The sequence below is a fragment of the Acanthaster planci genome, linkage group LG14 (genome assembly GCF_054643075.1).
Source record: "Acanthaster planci isolate LZ-2023a linkage group LG14, COTS_SCS, whole genome shotgun sequence".
Classification (NCBI taxonomy): Eukaryota; Metazoa; Echinodermata; class Asteroidea; order Valvatida; family Acanthasteridae; genus Acanthaster; species Acanthaster planci.
Genome location: NC_141790.1, coordinates 5,392,662 through 5,416,856, shown reverse-complemented (window position 1 = coordinate 5,416,856; position 24,195 = coordinate 5,392,662). Strand labels below are relative to the sequence as shown.

General features: G+C 39.9%; 2 protein-coding genes across 2 annotated transcripts in view; one reads left to right on the top strand and one right to left on the bottom strand.

Annotated features, from left to right (window-relative positions):
- Positions 1–24,195, top strand: part of lipt2 (lipoyl(octanoyl) transferase 2) — a 447,804-nt gene that overhangs the window by 259,174 nt on the left and 164,435 nt on the right. The gene's annotated exons all lie outside the window — the stretch shown is intronic.
- The window catches only part of cog6 (component of oligomeric golgi complex 6), a 204,723-nt gene that overhangs the window by 128,580 nt on the left and 51,948 nt on the right, over positions 1–24,195 (bottom strand). Inside the window, 3 exon segments of the mRNA XM_022242307.2 lie at positions 3,176–3,246; positions 9,770–9,852; positions 23,121–23,232. Coding sequence (XP_022097999.2) covers positions 3,176–3,246; positions 9,770–9,852; positions 23,121–23,232 — 266 coding nt within the window.

Genomic DNA, 24,195 nt, shown 5'->3' with positions numbered 1-24,195 from the left:
ATTTTTCTTTTTTTCTGTTTTCAAAATTCTTTACAAATTCAAAACTTCATTTACTAGACGTTTACACCCACACAAATGACTGTCTGATGACTACTCTAATCTGACAGACAACATCTATTCAGGCCTGATTATATTAGCCAGGCCTGCCACCTTGTAAAAAGAGCCCAGATTATGCGGTGTCATGTAATTTTCTTTTGTTCCTGAAACCAGCACAGTGCAATGCTGACGTCTTTTCAGTAGGGGCCAGATTAGTGTGCAGCAGTATTGCATTGCTCATCACTTGAATGCTGGAGCACTTTTGTCCCTGGTGGTAATGCGCTTGTGATGAATGCCATAAACAGAGGTATAATCTTTCAATACAATGATGGATTTACTCCGCTATTGACAACTGAAAAAATGTTGGAAATTCCCAGCAGCTCGGTCTTTTGTTCTAAATATGGCCTTTTGTTACAAAGCCCAGCTCTTTTGTCTGGTTTCGGGCTGCCCGGCATTAGGTATAAAGAAAACGAACCGGAAACCAGGTTCCCCGGCAGAAAGTGGTTAACACTAAAATACCAACAACATTATTTACATTTGAAATCAAATAATGGTAAAAGTCAACAAGACAATGGCTAGTAGAAATACCCTTTTGATTCCCAAATTGCTAAGGTCAGTATTTGGCTTAATGAAATTTACGACCCATTTACTAAAAAACCTTTGGCTGTCTGGGATAAAAAGGATGTAAGTGAGATAAGTCTAAGTTTCTCAGGTGTGGATGGAATAACCTTTGGAACAGGAACCATATTTGCTTAATAAGCTTATTGATTAAGTTTATGTAATTATTCAACTAATTTTCATTTGTAAGCGCTGTGATTTAGTTTACTTAAAAGAGTGTTCTAAATGCTGGTCATTATTTACCTAGGATGTTGTTCTTTTTTCCCCCACTTTCCCCCCCCATAGACATAACACAGGGTTATTCTACACTTGACTTCTTCCCTGCCTTATGGTCCATCCCCTTCAAACCTGCCACAACAAACGAGCTTGTGTGCAACTGTTTCCTATTTTTGTGTAAATCTCAAGTTGTGTGCGCTATACCGGTCCTGTCCTTCCTAGACAAGGCTCCATATATTCAAGTATAAAATGTCCGAAAATTATCTAAATCTAGCTATCCAGATGTCATTTAAAAGGGAACATGTTCATCTATCCATTCATGTAAAATTCATATCCATACTGCAAGTACATGTACATGTACATGTAGTTAGGTAAATATCTGCAAAAGAATGCATGTGTTTTGTACAACTGCTTAATATTTTTGCGTAATCCTGAACCTGTATGAGTTATACCCATCCTGTCCTGCCAAGACAAGGCTCCATATATTCCAGCATAAAGTGTCTGAAATTATCTCTTTTGTACGCATGTTTGAAAACCCTTTTGGGCCACTTGGCAATCTGGCAACTTCAAAGTTACACAAAGCAAATCCTTAGACAGCAAAAATGTTCTGGAAAAATTGTCATGATGACGTTATCAGCTGTCAAATTACAAGCACTTAAAATATGAAATCTTAAAAAATCCTCATAAAATCAACCATGACTTCCTGCAGCTTCTATTTTGTGCCTAGTGATAGAGTGATAATTGGTCATTTCTTCTCGTGTAGGTAAAATCTCTTGACCCTTACTCCCGCTCCAAACAAGTCCAAATCAGAAGTGCTTCATAATTTGAAATTGATAATAGATATGAAACTGCTTCCAACGGTGTTAGTCTCCGACCCAATAGTTTTCCTCAAAACATCTATTGGTAACAACATGCAACACTCAAGCACCCTCTACGATAGATTTTTGAATTTTAAAATCTATTTTGAACAGATGTCCGTTGTGAAGTTTGCTGGAATTTCTTGAAAATCGGTAGATGTAATGACCTTTGTGCCTGTAAAGTTTGTGCAAAAATTTAGACTGATGATGTCATCAGACTGGAAGTAATAATGAAAAACCTTTAACTCATTAGAAATTTTAAAAAATCAATTTCGACAGCTACAGTCTGAAACTGCTCATCAAATAAAAGAGTAATTATCTGCATCCGTTGTCCAAGATGTTGGGCTTGTTTTATTTTACATACTCACCACGCACCAATAATGACAACATTGTATTATGCTGCTGATGCCTGCAACACAACCCGTAGGGGTAAAAGCCATAGCGGTAAGAGCCATATGCTTTGTACATGTGAAGTGTATAACGGAGCCCTAACTTGGGGGAATCTGGCAAACTACCAAACACGTGGCAGGGAAAGCGTGTGATCATGTACTGTCATACTCTGCTGTAGCAAAAAAAGGTAGTGGTTCCACTGACCCGATTTTGATTCTGGCCTATTCTGTGCTGGTAAATACACTGTATCTTCTGAAGCGCATGTATGATTGAGTCCTGCATATACTGTGAGTGTTAAATGTTGAACTGCAGACTTAATGACAGCTGATCAATTCCCACACATTCCGACTTCATTTATTATAAAACCGAGTTTCCCGAAACAGCACAGTGTTTGTCTACTGACAGACACAACGTTCGTCGCACTAGCTGATTTGTACACCAGCTGAAATAGCTTCTTTTTTTAAAGATTTTTTCTTTTTGTTGTTTTTTTTGTGTATGTATTAAAATCACTTGACCCTTACTTTGGTATTACAGAGGCTTGCATTGTTTTGCAAAAGAAACGTGTCACGAGATAAAAATTGACAGAAAGTTTGGAATTTGTGAAAATTTATATTTTTTTCATAATAAACTTAAATTTAGATTAACATCTTGATATTTGTTTAAAACTGACCAGTTGTCAGTATTATTTTTTGCTGAAAATTTTGAGTTTATAAGAAAAATATACAGCCACATATAAATGCCACATACACTGATTTGCAAGAGTCATTTAGTGTCAACAGTGTCTGTACCACATTTCCTACTGCACCCTTTCAAAACTTCAGGGAGCATCCCTCAGTGATCTTCGCTACAGCAGCACTTGACCTGCCAAATTCATGTTTAACTCACAGTCTGCCTCCAAATACTTTGTGACTTGTGTGCACGAAGCAACTAGGGAATTAGCATGTTGAGACCTCAGCCAGAGGTGAGTTGAAGCATGCTAGACACTTATCTCTCAGCTGTACCTGTGTTGCAGATATATCTTCTGGTAAGAAGCAGTAAAATGATTCTTAAATGCATACCTTGAATCCATCGATACAAGCGTTCATATGCAGTTTCCTCATGAAGGGCCATGGACTCCATTATTTCCAGCCTGTGGGATGCAAAATGCATGGATTTGATTCCAAATTCACAAGGTGAAATTGAATGTACATGCTACATGTAAGTTCATTTTCATTTTAACATTTTAAAAGTTCCAACTACATATCTTACACGCATGAGTAGCTGTGGAGAGAATTAAATGGGTTTTACTGTGGAAAGGTAGAATTGTTACCACTAAAAAATCAAAAATGAAAAAGAAAACAACACCACAACATTCTCTCGACAAGAATACAGGAATAAATCAGTGCTCTGAAATATATGATTGCCGAGCTTTCGGTAACTGAGTACCTTCTTCAGGGCAAGCAGATTCAGTTCAAAACATTCTCTGGTGGATAACTTTATGTTATCAGCAAAATTTGGGGAAACTTAAACCATTTAAAAGCTAGTAGTATACACTTCCAGATGCATGTATTCAAGATAATGTTGCATTCAGTTTGGCCAAATTTGCAAAAGATTATTGTATTGTTATGCCGAGCTCAGGCTAATTTAGGTGTGTGCCTTGTGATGGTGAAATGCATGTTTTAACTGCTCTCAATCTGAATTAGAGAAACTGTGTGGCATGGAGTGGGTTGTTTATTTCAACCAGATAAATTCAGTTTGCAGACAGTATCTCTTTATTGCTGTGTGTGTCATTTTTTTGTGGGGGGGGCAGTAGGATGGCAGCTTCCACAATTCGAGAAATCTAAATACAGTAGTGAAAATATTAATTGCCCTGAAATGGCATACTCTTGACAACTGGTAGAACAGTCATCAGAACAGCACACAAACATGAACCAATACCACTGCAATATACAGTGTATATAATACATATATTCTTGGTTTATTTGCCACTCATACAAAAATAGCATACATGGTGGAAATTGATTGGATCTGCTGCATCAGTAGCCAGAAGAGAACTTGACTATATGTATTTCACGCTTTTGTTACCAAGCATCTTTATTCCTGATTTTAAAAAACAGTGCTTTTAATGTGCTAATCTGCAATATACATATATATCTTGAAAATAACCACAAACAAAATATGATTGATGTTTAAACGTCCTTAAATTATGGCTGAAAGTTAGAAGAATGATGCCCAGAAGTGGGTGCAAAAATCAGGCACCTTATCCCTAATAATGATGCATGGAAATATACATGTATGTATGAATGTGAAAATGTGAAAGTAGAAAATAATCGGTAATCACATCCACTTTAATTTCAGGGAAAAAATTTCTCAACTACCTGATTGGAATTGACTGACATTTGCTAAAGGCATGGGGGGCTGTTGATCTGCTGTCACATCTGACTTTTTTAACTCTCTACATTTTTAATTTTATGATTGTCTAAAATCTACACTTTGTTCTTGCCATCTTGTGCTAATTTCCATTCTGATGCGACTTGTACTTGAAAGTCCACCTTCTTTGTGTGATTTCATGCTGTTTTGACTGTCACCTGGTGTTTTTTTTAATTGAATTTTCATCATCCCTGCTTGATCCTTGTGGTGACGCTATTGCAACACACTTTACATATTACTGTCTCTACAGATTGTTACAAATTGTAAGGTAGCATATTTTCATTGAAGGTCTGCCGAATTTGCCACTTTTATCACGCTTAAACCTGTTAATGAAGCTACGGTGAATTTCATGTCCAGGATAAAGTGTGCAGCAAAGGGTTCTTCGTGTCAAAAAGACCACTAATAAAGTGGTCTAAGCATGGCTACATTACCTTTTTTGTCCCTGGTTGCAATTAAACCCATGCGACTAGTCACAACACAAAAGGTACTGGTGGTCACAGCTATCAATTTCCAGATAATCAATTAGTCGTGATGCGGCGACTAGTAAGTGGTTGAAACTTGTGGCCTGATCCCACAACTGTACATTCATGCCAATACAACTACACAGTGGAGTATCCAGTCCACGCAGCGCAGCACCGTAACACAACTCTCATCTTGTGTAGTGCAGCAAAAGTTAGCAATGCACAATGTATTATGACGTACAGTTTGTCCACAGAGATTTGCTGAGCATCTCACGTACACTGTAAATAGTATGCATACACACAATGTGCCAGTACAGTACATACTTAATACGGACGACTGGTCCGATCCAGAAAAATTGCACAGAACACCAAGAGGGCGCGAACTTACACTACTTTGTTTTTCACGATTCCTCCTTGCTTGAAGATTTTTATTTATTAGCAGGGCCATGTACATGTACCCATGCTTTAAGCAAGTCAGACACCGTTTGAGCAAGTCGGCACCATTCAGACATTGATAACTGTATAAACGCATGGGATTGTCATCTTTAAGTACTTGTTGCCAATCACCTTGTGGAAAACAATCAAGGTTTCCTTCAAAAAAGTGGTTGTTAGTAAACAAAGAAACAAATCAGAAATATCACAAGTGTTTTTGACGAATTTTTTTATTTTGCAAAACGGCCTCATATTTCATTCAAGAAAGTGTAAACTCAAAGTCCAACCACCAAAATGAAATAAGCGGAATGCACAGTGTGACATCATCCCAAAATAACCACTACCGGTACAAGCATAGACATGGCACAGTGGTTTAAGACCCAGACATTCAGTCTGATTTTAGTTTTTTGTTTTTCATACAGCAAAAAAAATTTCATTGGAGTCTGAAAAACACAAGTTTTAAGTATAGAAAACTACATTTTGAAATTCAAACCTCTGTTTTGGGGATACATGTATTACAGTTGCCATGTACGTGTACAAATTAACAAGAGTAGAATACAAAAAGGATTCACATTCTGTTTCAATATAAAATATCTGCCGAGGCCAAAAACATTTTGTTTTAAAACAAAATGTTGCTTTTTGGTATTGTGTCCTTTGTCCAACATCTAGAGAAGGAAGCCATAATCTGGAACCCATTGAGGATGATTTCCAAATTGGAGAAGTAAATAATGAAGCTCTGAAGAATCTCTTTCAAGATCTGCAAGACCAAAGGGCAAGTCAAGACCTGACTCGGAGATTATGAGAGTGGATTTTGAAGATCATGTACCACTTGCCTGCTGGCATAAGAAGCTGGAAATAAAACTTCATGAATGAGGGAATGATTAAGAAAGCTAAAGAGAAGGTGCAGTCCTACTTATACGAAAAAACAGGCATACAGGTTGACGAACCAGATCCAATCGGCAAAGGTGGAACATCTACAACTGGCCTAATTTCCAGGCGCTTGCTTCACGAGAGTGAAAAATGTCAAGTCCTCATGGAATGTGTACTAAAACAAGGTGACGACAGATCACAACTCTCTTAGATCATTGCAAATGTTACGATTATTCTCCATCTGGTATCATCCACAGTATTTGTCAATCCTGACAAATTAGATACACTTTGCAAAGACACAAACATGCTGTTTCTTGAGCACTTCCCAAACTTCAGATTCACATGCTCCATTCACCAGCTTCTTGCCCATCGTGCTAAGTTGATCTCAGCAAACAAAAGTCATGGCCTGGGAATGCTGTTAGAGGAGGCTCACGAAAATAACAAAAAATTGTGTTTTAAGAACACTCAACCCCAACAACCTGAAATTTGTACTGGCAGTTACACTCTAGATGTAAGTTAAGTTATTGGGGATATGGATTCAAAATGACCTCAGATGGGACATTCATGTCAAAGTATGTGCGCCTAAAATGCTGCCATATTCAACAAACTGCTCCTAGTTTTTCTTCAGATTTTGCAATCTGTGGTTTCCATTGCTTTGAAACTAGTATTGGGAGCCTTGCTAATGGGAACTGATACCATATGTCCATTTCTACCCGGGATTCTGGGCCAGGTTTTGAACAACTTGATGTGACTTATTTGTCATATATGTGAGCCTAAGTGCTACCAATACCCTGCACAGACATCTTGGCATCTTAAGATCCTCTACAGACATTCATACTGGATTAGTGGTGTAAGCAACATAATTGGATTCTCCACTTGACTGAACATTGAAAGATAGCAAGCATTCACCTACTATCTCCCTGGTGCATCAAACAATTGTTTTCAAACAATAGGACCTGCTTTCTGCCTTCTACTTGTGCTGTACCTTACTCGGAATTAGTGTGTCACAATGTTTGGTGGCTCAAACTTCCATGTCTATTACAAACAGCGTGTTTACCATCAATTTAACGGAGGTTGGTTACCTTACTACAGTAAATCTACAGCAACTCAGCAAATCCAACTACTCAAGTCTGGCAGCATTATCCAAATCCTGGTCCATCTCTGACAGTGTCACACCCATGCACCAACACTGAACATGAACAAAAAACTGAGCCCAGTCAGTCTACTCCTGGGTTAATTTCTTCCACTGATGAGCTCAAAAGGTTCAATAGTTCATCTAGGTTGTCCTTTGACAAATGGTAGTTGATCAATTGTGGGTTGAGTCTACTACTGCATACCTACTAGATTACCAATACCTATGCCTTATTTCCTAGTCAATTACTTCCATGCGCTAAATTCTCAATCACTAATAGTGTGCTCCCACTCACCCCCCTTCCCCCCACAAAAACATTGGCCATGTTCATCCTCTTTTTCAATGCGTGAAGTGTGCCGGGGAGGGAGATTGGTAATCTGGTAGGTATGCAGTAGTAGACTCAACCCACATTAGGTAGGGGAGAGTCTACTGTGCCTGCAACCTATGCAGATTACCAATACCTATGCAGAGTAGCACTGAACCAATAGACGGTTGGAAGGCGAGGACGCACTACCAGTATCTAGCCATCTTATAGTGACTGCTTGAGTGCCTCCTCCTGCAGGGGTAGAGACTGGCTTCCAACGGTGCAACTGCAATGCCGTCCACCCTACAGTCAGTCCGTGTGTATGGTCCCCTTGCAAACATCATAGAGGTAACAGGAGGTGTATAGGGTATGGGTTTCCCAACAAGGCTCTCTACAAATCTCTATTACAGTAAACCTTTGAAATAGGCCCCTGCTGATGAAACAGCCTGGACATCATGGGCACAAATGTGTCATCTAAATTTGTCATCTGGGCCAGAAAGCTAGTCAACATAGCAAACTTAATAGTGTGTAGGACCACGAAAAGAAACCCAAAGATACGGAGTATAACTGAAAGTAGACAAGTGCTAGATCTTACCATAGGGTCTTGGCTAAGCGGGTATTATTGGCACGTCTCAGCATAGCTCATTACAAGCCATGCTAAAGGTAGCCTGAGGTAAATGGTCGTAGCGTTATCTAACATAAAACCATGTAGATACCCGCCAACATACACAAATGGAAGATGTCGACATTGTGCATGTATATAAGCCTAGCATCACGGATCATGATAGGGTCATAAACAATAGCACACACACTGAACATGTGTGTCAGTTTTGAATCGCTGATAACATCATGTAGATCTTTATTTCCCTGGTATAGCTAAGAGAAAATAAGAAGCCCATCCAGTTGCTTTTGATGAAAGTGCTGCGTTGGGAGGATGCAAAGAAGTAGATTCTGTGACTAAATAATGTACGCTGCCGTGCAAAAGTCTGATGGCACCTACTTATACAAAATATTTATTCCTATTGATCATTAAATGCAATAAAGATGTGAATAAAAACTATGCCTGTGTCTGTGGTAATATCCATATTCCAATAAATTCATGTTTTGTTTCATGAATCATTTCTTCAAAGTCACCAAAATGTTAAAAAAATGACATCATTTCTGTTCCGCATGCCAAATTGAACGGAGAATATCCTCAACCACAACAAAGGGAATTTTATTCCATTTTTACACCCCAGATCATGTTGTTGGCATTCTATTGAACACTTAGAACAATTAATCAACATTTTTCCCACAGAGGTCTTCATGGACCCTTTAAGGTTATTACAGTATGACTTTTTAGTTTCAACTGTAAATACATGTATAATGTACATTCTGATGGTTATTGTAAGGTTTTTATCTTTTTTGATTTAACTGCTAATTGATGTAAACTTCCAGCAATTTGGCCATGCACGCCACAAAGGATGAGTGAGATAAATATTCATGAATATGATTGAAAATTAAATTATTAAATGAGGTCAGATGCCCAGTTTCCGGACTTCATTTTTGTGACTTTTAAGCTTAAATTTTAAATCACCTAAACATCAAACATCTTGACTGTTTTGTTAACGTTAAAAAAATAACTTAATAATTTTCAAAAAAAAAAAAGGCTCAACAATAAAGATGTTCGGTGACAAAAGTGTTTAAAACAAGTGTTGTGCCAACTTAGGATACTGGTACATACGAAGAATTTGATTAGCTCTGTCATCCCCATAGTCAGTTTCCATGACAACATTTTAAATGATATTTATAAACATTCAATGAATCAAGTGTGGTAAAAAGATTCATTGGTTAATTTAATGCCAACTGACTATCCCCCTTCCTACCCTGGTGCTAAGAAATGCAACACAGGTACATGTAAAAGTATCTACATTTATAAACATGGCTTCTTGAGAGTACATCCATCACTGTTTTTTGTTAATTTTTTTTCCCATTGATAGAATGCCAATGATTAAAAAAAATCCCCTACTCTTCACAAATGTGAGGTACCAGTACTTATACATACCCTGCAGTTTGTTGATTTGTACGCAACAGAATCTTGCAATCATTATGTATCTGTTTCACTCGTTCCAGAGCTGCAAAGAAGTTCTGCAATTGAAAAAAAAAATTTACAAGATCAAGCATCATTTGTTATTCACAAGAGAGCTTTAAAAGCAGCAAACTGCCATCATCACAGATACACATAGATTTCTTATTGGCAAATAGAAATATTTACTACCATTAGCTACAGTTCTGAGAAATAAAAAGTTGTCTTTAGCACTGCATTAGATATAAGTGCCTGCAAAAACACTGTCATGATAAAATACCTTCTTTCAGAAAATATAAACATGGATATATCTGTTTTTGTAAAGATTCCAAGGAAACCAATCTCAGTGGTACACTTTGAAGGGGTTGTTTAATAAAATATAAAGCCACAAGTTTGGCTTTTTAATCATGTGGTTATCGAATATGGTCACTACAATTAGGAAAAAGCTACCCATTTTGTTGCTAGTTAATGTTTTTCTAAACACAAAGCATGTGCTAAAAGACCAATCATTTTGAGGAAAAAAGTGGAGCAAAAATTGTTGGCTTTTAACTTTGCATGCTTATGATGATGTTGGGTGTTTAACCATAAAGATATGGGGGGCACAATCCAGCTCCCCACTCTCCCTTTTTTTTCCACATATTACCGTGATGCATTTCTTTTTCACGAGCCGAGCTTTAAAAAAATTTCAGTCACTTTTGACACCAATTTCATAACAATGACCACAGTGCATGCCCAGCACAAGGCTATTCGTGAACAGTGTTAAAAAGTCACTTCAAATGTCAGAAAATGACATAACAGACAAACGTAAAGTAAAGGAAATGGGAACGAAAGTAAAGTAGAAAGAAATTAAAATTGTTTTATTAAATACAAATTAACAGAACAAGACAGGCACTTCAAGCTAAATGAACTATTGAAAAAGATAATTTAATTGGTGGCCATAGTGAGAGGGGAGATACATGTACATGTAGATGTACCTCCATGGTGGAATCCTGATCTTGAGTTTGTGGGGGACAAAGAGTTTGGAGCCGCGAGAGTTCTTGGTCTCAATAGATTAGCTTGAGAAGTGACTTCCAACAGCCAACACTTGCAAAACTGGGTGGACAACGAGTGGACAAATGTGCGGAACTAGCTAGCAGACCAGTTAACATGGTACAGCATGGCCTACATGTACATGCAGGATGGGACAGCCGGTCCACGGGCACACGTGAAGCCTGACGGTCAGGAAACTTAGTATTGCCAATGGACAGTGTGCCTCGTTCAAGCCCCAACAGACTGAAGGTCAGAATCCGATAGAATAGGGTGTGATAGTCTGTCCTATCAGCGCAGCCATACACTGATTCAGGCGCCTGCTTTGTTCCCAAAAGACCTTGGCATTTTGAAATACCGAACTGGCTCATTGAACAAACTGTTCTTAGCAGTACCAATTTTTCTGAGACAGGTCAGCCACAAATGTGTATTTTTTCACTACCATGCTCAAAATGTGGGCTTGCATGCATGTAGGCTTGAACTTCAAATGACTGTAGTTACTAAATCATGTACTGGAGTGGGTTCAACTTCACATTTGTAGTGATAATGAGTGTCTTTACATACATTCCACCAAATCAAAGGTAATTTGGGAGTCCATGAGGGAACGATACTTTACCTGTTAAACCTATTTTCTGCATATTCTCCAACTAAGGATCCCAACTGTTTGTTTTTTTAAAACCACAGTTAATAGCATCCAGGTCCTACCACCCACATTAATCTGGTTCCTTTATCCCTTGTCTCTATTACGAGCACTTAAACAGCTCCTGTCAGCCGAGTCCCATGTGGGGAAAGGGAGAGGGTTAACAGGTAAGTATTGTCTCCTGTGGACTCCTAAATCACCTTTGATTTGGGGGAGTCCACTTCTGGGACTACCTTTGTTAACTTTACTTTTGCATAAAATAGCACCATTTGTGATGGAGGGGTAGGGCAAAGCTGCCATAATGCAAGGATCTACCAAGCAATACATATATTAACAGACTAGCATGTCCCCATGCAAATTGTGGTATAAAATGGCAAATATGAAGAATAGGAACTCAATGCATTCCAGACGTCTGAGTGAAAGTGGCAGTTATCCTGTATTGACTGATGGGGTGAGATGCCATGGCAGCTGTGAGGGCTACTCGACCTATTTGGCCATCTCACTGTAGCACATCCTACAGGTAGCACGAGACAAAGGTTGACGGCATTTTCAAAGCGGCCACCTGCAAGAGGTTCAGTAGAGGAACATTTTTTAAGAATGCCTATGATGTTGTCATTGCTCTCGCATCATGAGCATGGGTAAAGTTATCAGTCTGTGTTGGCCAATTCAAACACCCACTATTTTAGGCTCCGGGAACCATATTAAGCATGTGAAATGATTCCGTTTACAGAGCTCTCTACCTCGGAAAGTCAGATTCTTTGAAAATCGACGAAACTGCATCGCGAGACCGCTGCGATTGACTGTCCTCTGGGACACCAGCAGTTGTAGTAGAAGCGATCACACAGAGTGCAGACATGCACCCAGCTGTCCGCACGTAGGCCCAAATACCATCCACAGACTTGATATCATGCAGAGGTATAATTGTGTTGGAATACCCATGAGCTGTTTACGAAACTCCTGGCCGTTAGTACATGTACCTTGATTTCAAGTCTAAAATGTCCACACATGTCGTATGTAATTAGGGATAACCTGGATGTTGAACACACAGCTTTAGTTTATCACTGCAAATTGCCATGCCTTCCCGAACTTAATACACATGCATGCATTGTCTTTGCTTCGTGTTCCTTACTTATATACATGCATCTATAGAGCAATTTTGCTTACAGAACCGCCGCCATAAATTAAGGGACGGAATCAAAAATATAGTTCACATGCTTTCCCTTCTGTTCTACACGCCCTACTATTCACCCCCATTCTGAAGGGCACTTCAGAACGCGTTGTCGTCCGTTCTCTTATATGAGTGATTCAGAGAGTATTGCTATTTTAATCAGCTGTTTCTGTGTGTGCGAGAACGGCAGCGTCACAACAAAGATGCCAAGAAGATGCATACAAGCTGTTCTTGAGTCTGTTGGCTAAATAAGTGTCGCCAGTGTTTGGTCCAATAAGATTTTTTTCCTGCCTCTTATAAACGCTCATACTATCCCTTTGATTTACCAACTTCCCACATTTTATACATTCTTCCTCAAATGTCCTGGTTTGAATAGAGAACCGCTGAGGAGGGACGAATTAATATTTGGGGGGTTGGGTGCTCGGAATAAAAATGTGCAGTCGTGCAAGAAAAAAAATTAAAAACCCTCATGGTCAAGGTTGGGATAAAAAAACATGTTGAGGAGCAAAGAAATAATATATTTTGACAGTTTGGGTGCTCGGAATAAGGAAAAAAATGTGCACAGGTACAGGAAAAAAAAGGTGCATGGTCTTGGTTTGGACAGAAAATAAACGAAGAGGAAAGAATTAATTTATTTTCATGGGTTGGGATGGATGTTCTAAAGAAAAATGCAGTGGTTCCGAGAAAAAATAAAAACCACAAGTGATCAAGGTGTGGATAGAAAAGAAATGTCGAGGAGGGAAGAATTAATATTTTTGGTGGGTTGGGTCCCAGGAATAAAAAAGAGCTGTGTTGCAGAAAAAAATAAAAACCTTAGAGAAGAGGGGGGAAGAATCAATATCTTTGGTGGGGTGCTCCAAATAAAATAATTTGAAGGTTGTGTAAGTGAAAAATACAAAACCACACCTGGTCTAGGTTTGGATAGAAAATGCCTAAGAGGCAAGAAGCAATATTTTGACAAGGAAAACAAAAGCCAAACGTCGTCGCCCAAAGTTTCGATGAAGAAATGCCAAGGGGGCTATCAATCAGACCACCCAACCAAGTCTGGTGGAGCAATTGTAATACATGATGGTCGGTCAGCTGTCAATCTTTGGTTGGATGAAAGCTCCTCAGAGACTTTATTTGGAATACTCTCCTGATTGTATTCCCTTGCTACTTTTATTTTTCTCTTGATTTGAACAATTATGAATGGCCAGTGATTATTCTCATAACAACGGGTCTTCCATAAATACTTTTTTTTTAATCTACTTGTTTTCCTAAAAGTACTTGACCATTGTATTGTACTATTAAAGTACCATTACCGACCATTATATTCCATGATTTCCCCCATCTGTAGGAGGTGCACAGCTGCATTTTTGGGTAAGAAAGGAACTCACATTAGGCGGACAATTATGCTCCAACTATATGTGCACAAACCACGCATTGACACCACACGTTTCGGTTTTTGGCAAAGATTCCGAACAGCAGGTTTATTTGTTTTTGCCGATTTCAAAGCCACTTTCTATTGCCACACTTGGCAGAAATTCTGTAAGATTTTCCTGGCACACTTGCCATACTTGCCACACTTGGCAGAAACTCAGGCACACTTGCCAAAGAGATATTTGCCACACTTGGCAGAAAAACAGGAACAAACTCGCCAAAGGCTTGCCATACTTGGCAGAAAAAGGCAAGGTTGTTAGCAGAAAGACTTGCCACACTTGGCATAGCAGGTTGGAATTCCTTGGCACACTTGCCATGCAGACAAATCCCACCGGAACCAGTAGGTGCTTGTCCTATAATTAATCGTCATGTGATTCTATTTATCCTATGAATTAAGAAAATCATACGTAAAGCACGCCGTTTTTTTCCACCGCTTGAACAGGCGGTTGGAATAAGCCCCACCAGAACAAGAGGGTGCTTGGCATAGTGTTTAAGAAAAACAAAACGAACCATTACTAACAACTAACGTTATAATCCCTGCAAGATAAGTCGCCTAAATTGTTTATTTGTTTACTTCGGAAACTGTGTGTCGCTCCCAGGTAGTTCCTGCCATTAAACCAGTAAAAGCTAAATTTATAGTCAAAAAATTATGGTGGAGATGGGGAGGTGGTGGGTTTAATTTGTGTGTTGCCGCCTCGAAAATCTAAGCCGAAGTGGCCCATTTTAAACTTGCTGTGGTTCAACCATTATTTCCTTGAGGTCTTCTGGCTTCACCAATTATTCCCCTCAGACAGTTTAGGTTTCTGGGCCCCAAGATGTGCCACATTCTCTGAACCCTGTGAGGCCTCTGCTGATTGATGCAAGGCCATGCAGCCACTTTGCTGATCCCATTAAGCCAGCTAGTGCAAGACAGTGATGGGTGAGACAGTAGTGCCTTGTTCACCATGGTATAAGCCAGATGACCCGGACTGTTTCAAAGACTAAACAATGTGCGTTGTAGTGAATAATGCATTTTATCCCAAAACGATAAAATAAATTATCCGAATTATTATTACACTTACACACAAGTACATCTACCAGTAAATGCACTCGTAATGTACACACATGACATAGATACATGTACACATGTGCGTTTTACATGTTGCATATCCAGTTAGTTATGACGCTGTGCGGTTATAACGCTCAATTCGGAGTTTGGAGTGTACCAGAAAAAGTGTTTTCAAGGGTAAATGTACTGTCAAAAGTTAAAAGCAGAGAAGCATCAGCCCGGGGTTCAACCAGAGATTTGGTCAAGGTTGTAAGGACTAAGACCAAGTCCCAAGAGGGAACTAAGCGGGCGCAAAGGTGGGCAACTTATGAACATGCCCTGGTTTAGATGTCATAAAAGTTAAATGTTATTCAAGACTGTTGATCGATCAGACTTGCAATGAAACTCAGAAGGCACAGCCAAGCCAAAGCTGGTAGCTTTCGGTGGAAAGGAAAAGAGCAACACACTCTATTAGATTGTTAATTCTGCGTTAAGTGGGTTTTGGCCACGCCGCACACAAGATCTAGCTCCACTCGAAGATAAACTGGATTTGGGGAGGGTTCTAGCTTTGGTTTCTTTGGATTTATCAGAAACCCCAGGTGACGAGTTTAATTTTGTGTTAAACTGACCGCTTTCACAGTCTGTTCCCTTGAAGAACCCACGATGAGCCAGTTGTCGAGATGAACAAAGATCTGAATATTCTGTCTCTACAGAACTGAGGCTACAGTTTGGGCTAATCTGGTAAACATTCCTCGGGCTGTTGAGAGCCTATGGTTGGCAACTGAACTTGTAAGTTGGGCCACTATACAGCAACTGAAGAAATTGAGTGTGTTCCTTGTGAATTGGGACATGAAGGTATACATCCTACATTAAAGTCTAGTGAGGCTGCCCAGGCTGGTACTGGTAGAGCATCAAGAACTGTGCGCAGAGATTCCATTCTAAATCTTCTCGGGCAAATGTATCTGTTTAATGCTTTCAGGTTTAGAATGGGATGCTACTTGCACTTTGGCATGAGGAAGAATGATGAGAGGAATCCTCGATTGGCATCTTGAGGTTTTACAAGGTGAATTGCTTTCTTTTGAAGTAAGGTTTGAATTTTGTTTGAGAACAAGACGCTGTTGGGTGTCGACAGAAATAGGTGTTGGATGAGCCAAAAATGCTAGTTGAGGCCTGTTTGTAAACTTTGAGTGTATCCCAGTCCGATGATATTGAGTACCCACTTGTCTTGACAAAAAATGGACCCAAGTCTTTGTGACATGTTTCAGATGGCTCCCTACTGGCCCCGAATAGGAGCCAACAGGAGTTGAATAGTCATTTCCTCCAAGAACCTCGGCGGTTCTTAAATTTTATTCCTTTCACGACTGGCAAATGGGGATTTATGTGCCATGCGGCCATGATTTTATCTCTGACGGTGTCTGACATCGTCAGGAGTGTCAGAAAACCATCAGAGTCAGACCACAGCACCCGAAAGGGCCAAACATCTCTTGCCACAAATGGCTGCCATTTTTGTACAGCCGCTCATGTTTGGATCGGGTCGACACAACAGCAGGCAATAAGAAATGCCGGGAAATCTGGATCCTGTGAATCTGGTGGGCCTGTATATTTTTTTAAAGAACGCTGGTCATTTAGGTTTGCTGCCGGATCATCTGTTGGCAGTACAGTGTATGTTAAGCAATCACATCATTTCCAAGAAGGTACATGTATTTCTGCCACATGAGGGGCTGGAGACTGGAGGTCCAGGGAGTGGAGGTCCAGGGAGTGCAGCTCCAGCGTGGTCTTAGCTCTTATTTCTTTGTTTACTGGGAATAGGGTGCTGGAGGCCCGGAATGCATGTCTTCGGTACATGGGCAACCCTGTAGAGCATTTATACCAGGGGTTTAGAGGCCCAGGAAGTGTGTCCCCGGTAAGTGACTCAGATGACCCCGATTTTTACTTTGACGACCGCTTGTGACACAAAGAGTCTGGTGAAGTACAGGCAGTCAAATCAACTGATGCGGACCGGGAATTAAGCTAAGTGGTTACTGAGTCCCAATCCTCATCACCCGTGTATGGCAGATTCTACAGGTGTTTTCGGGCATACAAGGTTGGCAGCGGGGACAAAAGTCACGTGGTTCCGATCAAGTTCTGGGTTTGATGTGGTGACACAAACCGAATGTAACAAAACTGGGTGGATTAACACAGAGCTTACTCTTGCATGATTCCACCATATTACATGTAAATTTAAAACAAACAACTGCTGATTTTCAAGTGACAAAAAATGGAGAAAGAAAACCCTTTATATAAATAGAGACATGAACACTCCAAAAAATCACAATGACGCCCTATCTTAGCAGACTTTAGACGATTGAAAAAATCATTTCTATCCAAGTTTGTCAAACAATATCACATTCCATTATCTCCATCTCGTAAAAAAAGTCACGCCAAGCCCAAGCTCGTACGAGCGATTCAAGCGAGCCAACAACAATTTAGAAATCTTACCTGCAAATCGTATCATCAGCTTTTAAAAATAGCACAAGACAACGACATATCATTTACAGCCACTGGCACAAAAGGCAACGTATTACGAAAAGACCTAATCACCGCGATTAAATCATACATTAAACCGGAAGCAATCGAAGAGGTAAACATCTAAAGAATCAGGCGCTTTAAAGGCAACTATAGAAACTGGGAATTGACACCTACTTTCATTGCTGACGATTGATTCACTTTTTCGTTTTTTACAAAAAGTATATCCAAGACAAAACATTGGCCTAGTTTAAAGATATTGGTTCTTACAAGTTGCAAACGGCCATCAAAGTCAAATTCAAAATGGAAAAGCCCGGAGTCGAAACTAAACTAGGCGTTTTCACATTTACGAGTAAAAATAATGTAGTCATTTCTAAACAACAAGTCAAAAATGCATTAAACCAACAAATTGCAAAGCACCTAGAAGACGTGGAAGCTCACGAGCAACGAGAATCCAGCTGGGTGTTTTATAAAGTTGTCACATTTTACATCAACGTGGTAAAGTATAACCCAGTCGGAGCGACTTACGTTCAAAACAAAAATGATTCTGAGTGCATTCGCTGGGCATTGAGAGCTGCTTTAAAATCATATCAGACTACGTCAAAAATCAGTTAGAAACTAATCCAAATTATAAGATACACGAGGATAGAACTAAAACTTGCACAACAGACGACGGCTTAAATTTTGCAAACGTGGACTTTCCCACACCCGTGTTGCAGATTCCACGCATCGAATCACAAAACAATTTAGCTATTAACATACTTGGTTACACGAGCAAGGACGGCAAATATATACTTTACAAAACTAAACGCATTGGTGAGCCCGTCAATTTACTCTATTTTACCCGAGGTGAAACGGGCCATTACTGTTGGATTAAAAATGTCTCTCGGTTGATGGGCGACGTCAACAAGCATGACAGCAAATCGTATTGGTGCTTCAATTGCCTGTCTCACTTTCTATAGAAAGAAAGACTCAGCAGAAACCAAGAAGATTGTCAAGGAATAGACATGGCGCCTTGTAAAGTAGAATTACCTATCAAGTGTCAAAATATTCTCAAGTTTGAAAATTACAAAAATAAGCAAGACACCCCTTTCATCATCTACGCGGATTTTGAATCTGTTTTGGAGCGTCTCCCGCCAAAACCATCAAACACGGTCAAAGTACAGCACCCAAGCCATGCGGCTATTCTTATGCGATCGTTAAATGTGACGGTATTTGTACCAGTTGCAAAAACTACAGAGGCCAAGACACGGCCGTTAAATTTGTGCAATCGCTGTCCAGAGAAGTTGACGCGATCAACAAAACATTTGCCGATCCAAAGCCCCTTGTTTGGTCGCCCGAGCTACAGAAACTCCACAACAAACGCAACGACTGCTGGATTTGCGAAAAGCCAATTTACCAAACCAAAGAACCTCAGTGTCGATGCGAAATTCCGGACGAGCCAAAAAATAAAGGCAAAAGGGTGGCTTTTAGTTCCTTAAAAGATCGCGGTTTCAGAGACAACATTTGCATGACTTGCGAAAAGCCCATCTACAAGTTTTGCAAAGTCAGAGATCACTGTCACGTAACGGGCAAATATAGGGGTCCTGCACACGCTGTAATTTAAAACTACGAGTGGTGCCCAATCAGATGCCAGTCCCCTTTATTTTACACAACTTGGAGAAATACAACGTGCATTTAATTATGCAAGGAGCTTGAGCATTCGACGGTGGTAAAATCAACGTCATTGCCCAAAACACCGAAACTTACATTTCGTTTAGCCTCGACCAACTCAGATTCCTCGACTCGTTTCATTTCATGGCTGCATCACTCGATAGATTGGTTAAAAATTGTTCTCCGGAAGATTTCAACCTGCTCTGTGCAAGGTTCCCAGACAACTTGGACTTGCTTTTAGAGAAAGGAATTTATCCTTACGAGTACATAGACTCCTTTGACTGATTTGAAGAAATCAAACTGCCTCCTATAGACGCTTTTTATGGCTCGTTGAAGCAGCAAACCGTACGCAAAGAAGAATATACAAGAGCCTGACACGTGTGGCAAGCTTTCGACTGTCAAAATCTCGGAGACTACCACGATCTATACGGATACTTTGCTTTTAGCAGGCGTATTTGAAAATTTTCGTAAAGTCTGTAAGAAGAAGTACTGTTTGGACCTGGCCACATTGACAAGCACCTATTTTTCGAAAGGGCCAAAAGAGGCGGCATTTCGAGTGTCGGGCCGAAATGTTTTGCCCAAGCTAATAATCCAGATTTAAAAGACTACGATCCAAATATTCAGACGTCTTACATCATGTATCTGGACGCAAATAACTTGTATGGTTGGGCCATGAGTCAACCGTTACCCGTAAGAAACTTTCGATAAACAAAAGACATGGCCAAATTTACTCCCAGGTAAATTTCAAAACTTTCACCGAAAGCGTCGAAAGGCTATATGCTCGAAGTAAGGGCCGGCGACCATTTAGACCCGGTTTGAAAAGGGCCCCCTGGTAGCCCACCCTGTATAATGCCTGCCCGGTATTCAGGCTACTCCAGGCCGGTATCAGGCCTGTCTGCACATTGGCATTTCAAAGTCCCTGATGAAAGGCTTCTCCCACCACGCTTCCACAAATGAAAAGGGGTCTAAGCGAATTAGTGTAAACATTGTATAGAGCTGAAGGATTAAAAACCACAAGCAGGTTCCTTCTGGGATAGATTACATGTACCAGTACTTGCAAACAATAGACCCCAGGATGGAGAAGTTTGAGATCAACAACCAGTCCAGCATCCCAGTCCGGTAGCGAGGCCGGTATGAAAGGGATTTTTGCAACAGGGCGAGCTTACCGGGGGGCCCTTTTCAAACCGGGTCTAACTGGTCGCCGGCCCTAACTTTAGATTATCCAAAACACTTACACGACAAACACAACGATTTCCCGCTGGCACCCAAAAATATTTCGGTCCTCAACAAATGGCTTTCGGATTATCAAAGTGACTTGCTATCGAGCAGAGATAGGGTTACTTTAATAGACAAGCTGGTGACGACTTTGGGCACCAAGAACAAATATGTGGTACACTATCGCACGTTGCAAAAGTACCTGGAACTCGGTTTACAACTACAAGAGGTTCAACGAGCAATGTCTTTTAAAAATTACATCGACAAAAATACCAAGTTGCGAAAATTGGGCAAGTCCAATTTCAAAAAGAACTTTATCAAATTGATGAATAATTCAGTATTTGGCAAGACAATGGAAAATGTTAGATATCGCATCAACGGACATTTGCTGAGAGATTTTCAAGACACCGAAAGGTACAAGAAACTAACTTTTAAACCAAACTATAAAACGACGACTCCGTTTAAAGAGTGCGATCTCTCATTGATCTCTCATTTGTCGAAATGTACCGCACAAAAGCAAAGTTAAATAAGCCAATTTACTGTGTTGTAAGTGTGTTAGATCTATTCAAAACTTTAATGTTCGACTTCTACTACAAGAGTTAAAAGCGGGTTTTGGCTCGGACGTCTGTCTTTTGTACACTGACACCGACAGCCTATTAGTTGAGATTCAAAATCAATGATTTGACCAATTACCTATGTAAAAAGCGCAAGTTATTTGGTTTGAGCAATTACCCAGCGGATCATCGACTTTACGATTCAAAAAATAAAAAGTCATCGGCAAAACGAAAGAAGAATTTGTTGGTCAAGTGATATCGGAAGCCATTTGCCTACGCCCGAAAATGTACTCCATTTTAACGGAACAACAAAATTTGAAAAAGGCAAAGGGAGTTACTAAAGTAATAACTGAAAAATGCGTAACGCACGAGGCTTTTAAAAGGTGCCTATTTGAAAAACCGCAACATTTTAAAAAACAACAACTTTTCAGATCAGATAAACATCTGTTATTTACAGTCTCGCAAAATAAGCTGAGCCTTTCCCCATTGGACACAAAGTGTTACCGATTGCAAAATGGCGTTGATACGTAGGCCTACGGGCATTATTTATCTGTTCGAGAAGGCGGCAATTCGGTGTCTTCCGGAAGTTCTTCACTGACAAAACTTTGTTTGGGTCCCTCGAGTAGATAGTACAAAGTGGGCCCCGTTTTCACCCTCTTGCCATTGACCTGTTTAAATTGACTCGTGCGCTTCTCCATTTGATAAACGTCTACGGACCAGACTGGATCGGTCACCCTTTTGAGGGTGCCGCCTTCTTGTTCACCCGGGTAATAGAGACACCTAAATTAAACCAAAACATCTGAAGAAAGTTCTTTTTGGAAAAGTTCTTTTAGTTGTTTATCACTAACCCTAGGAGGCGCACTGGATGCTTGTTTCACACGGTCCAACTTGATGGCTGCTGCGGGATCTTCGTCAATTAATCTAGTCTTTTCCTCGTTGAGCAATTTTATTACTTGATGCAGATGCTTCACCCGTTCTACATTTCGTTCACCTACATTTAACATTTCTTCGCATTGATGACAAAATAAATGCTTGGCCCATGTGCGGTTAAACCGTTCGACAATTCCCAACGACCTATGGACGTCGGGTTTGCCCACTTGAATTTCAACTGCGTGTTTGGCCAACAACTTTTTAAATTTGCCTTTAAATTCCGACCCTGCATCCACCATGACAAATTAAGGCCAAGTCACAGGCGACATTTTGTAAATCTGTTTAACGGCTTCCGACTTTTTTTTCGGCTGTCGCCCCATGTCGACAACGGTCAAAGCATATACATTTAAACGTGATGTACAAAACATCCAACTGGTGTTTCGGATGTACAGAACCTCACATTTATGCATTCAAAAGTATTCCCGGCATTGCTGGAACGGAACTCATTTTTACAGCCTGTTTCTTAGTCTCAGATGACGGCCTACTTTAGAAAATCAGCTTGTTATAATGACTCTGGATGAGAAATAGATTTCTTCTATGATTACTTTTTATTTGTGTAGGAGTTTTTGTTAAGACCCAGAATTGCTCAAAAGTAATCCAGAACCAGGAAAAGCGTCACCGTCACTTCAGTCGATCCCAAGCTAAAATTTGGAAAATAAATCTGTAGTATCCAAACACACAAGGTGCACTACGGTACATGTACATGTATATTAAAGTGACCAATTTCATTGGATTTTGAAAAATTTTAGATGCAATGACACTGAATAATGTTAATGATCAAGAACTAAGAAAAAAGCTGTATCATGACACTTCATCACCAGTTCTAGTCATCTACACGCAGTCAGCCAGCACTACATGCTTTTACCTTCCATGATTTTACTTATTGGTGTTTTCATTACATCATGCACAAAGTCAGACCCACAGCACTGCATGTGCAGTTGTTCACTATACTGTATGTTGTCAGTGACATCTGTGATCTGTAAGCCCATCGAGATGATGAGGTTCACAGCCTGGCTTATCGTGCATTGGACAAGCAATGCATGCAAAAAAATACTGTATTGAACAGCGTGTTAGGTTAACTGTTTGTGTTTGCGTGCCGGCTAAAAATTCTGGCCTGTACTGTACATGCACATGTTCATCAGCTGTATCAAATCTTCCATGTTAACATTCACTTAAAAGCAAAGTGAACAAACCTCCAGCAACTTCCCACTTCTTGGTCCTCTTAAAGCAATGATTTCATCTGTTGTTAGCTGGAACTTCTCCAGAAATGCATCAGTTACACTTGCTCTCATATCAAGTTGCTGCCTAGAAAATACAACAAACCAACAAATAATTATAAAAACTCAGCACCGTATCAGTGCATTTACGTTAAGGAGAAATAACGAAACAGAATCTCCAACTTTTGAGTTGTTTCTCAGACTGAAAGTCCCTCCCTCGCTACTGTCCATATTGCACAAGAGGAAAACAGTCTTTACTATGCTTTGAGCCATGAGGGATGAATTCCGTCCTTTGACCAGCGTTGCTTAGCTATGCACATCCGCATGTACATAAAAGCTTTACTCCTGGCCCTGGCAATTTTGATGAGTAACTTTTCGGCTGGGTGCACAACTATTTTTTACATTCACATGCACAGTTCATGCATGCTTATAAAGTCACACACAGACACATGCAGTCGGCACCAACAGTGGGTCACAGTGTGCACAAACTGTCTTCACTTCCTCTCAAGTCCAAATGGATCTATATGTTAGCTGCAGAAATGAAATAAATTCACATCAAATGCTATTGATATGACTGTATGGGAGTGGGAACTTTTACACCACCAACAAGCAAGTTTGTCAAGCAGCTAATTTGGGAATCACAGTTCACGGTCTCTTCAGATGAAGACCACGTTTACAACTTTGGAATTACACATGCTTACTCATCAAACTCCCTCGGTCATCATAGGAGATTATTTAGTTTGGAAAATTCATGCATTTGGAATATCATGTCAGAAATATCACACATAAGGTTTAAAATAATTAAACCTGTTCCATAAATTATCCATGAATTATTGTCAAAGTTATTTTAAAGAATTGGTTTTCAGAAGAAGAGTTTAAACTGAGATTCAACCATAATTCATAAATACCTGGGACAGTTTTCTATTCCTGTTGGTCGAAACGCGTAACATGATCGTGTATGTTTGATAATACCCGCTTAGAAGTGATAATGCCCGCTAAATAAATTACACGCTGGTATATGGATACAAGACTGTTTAATCGGGTCTGATTG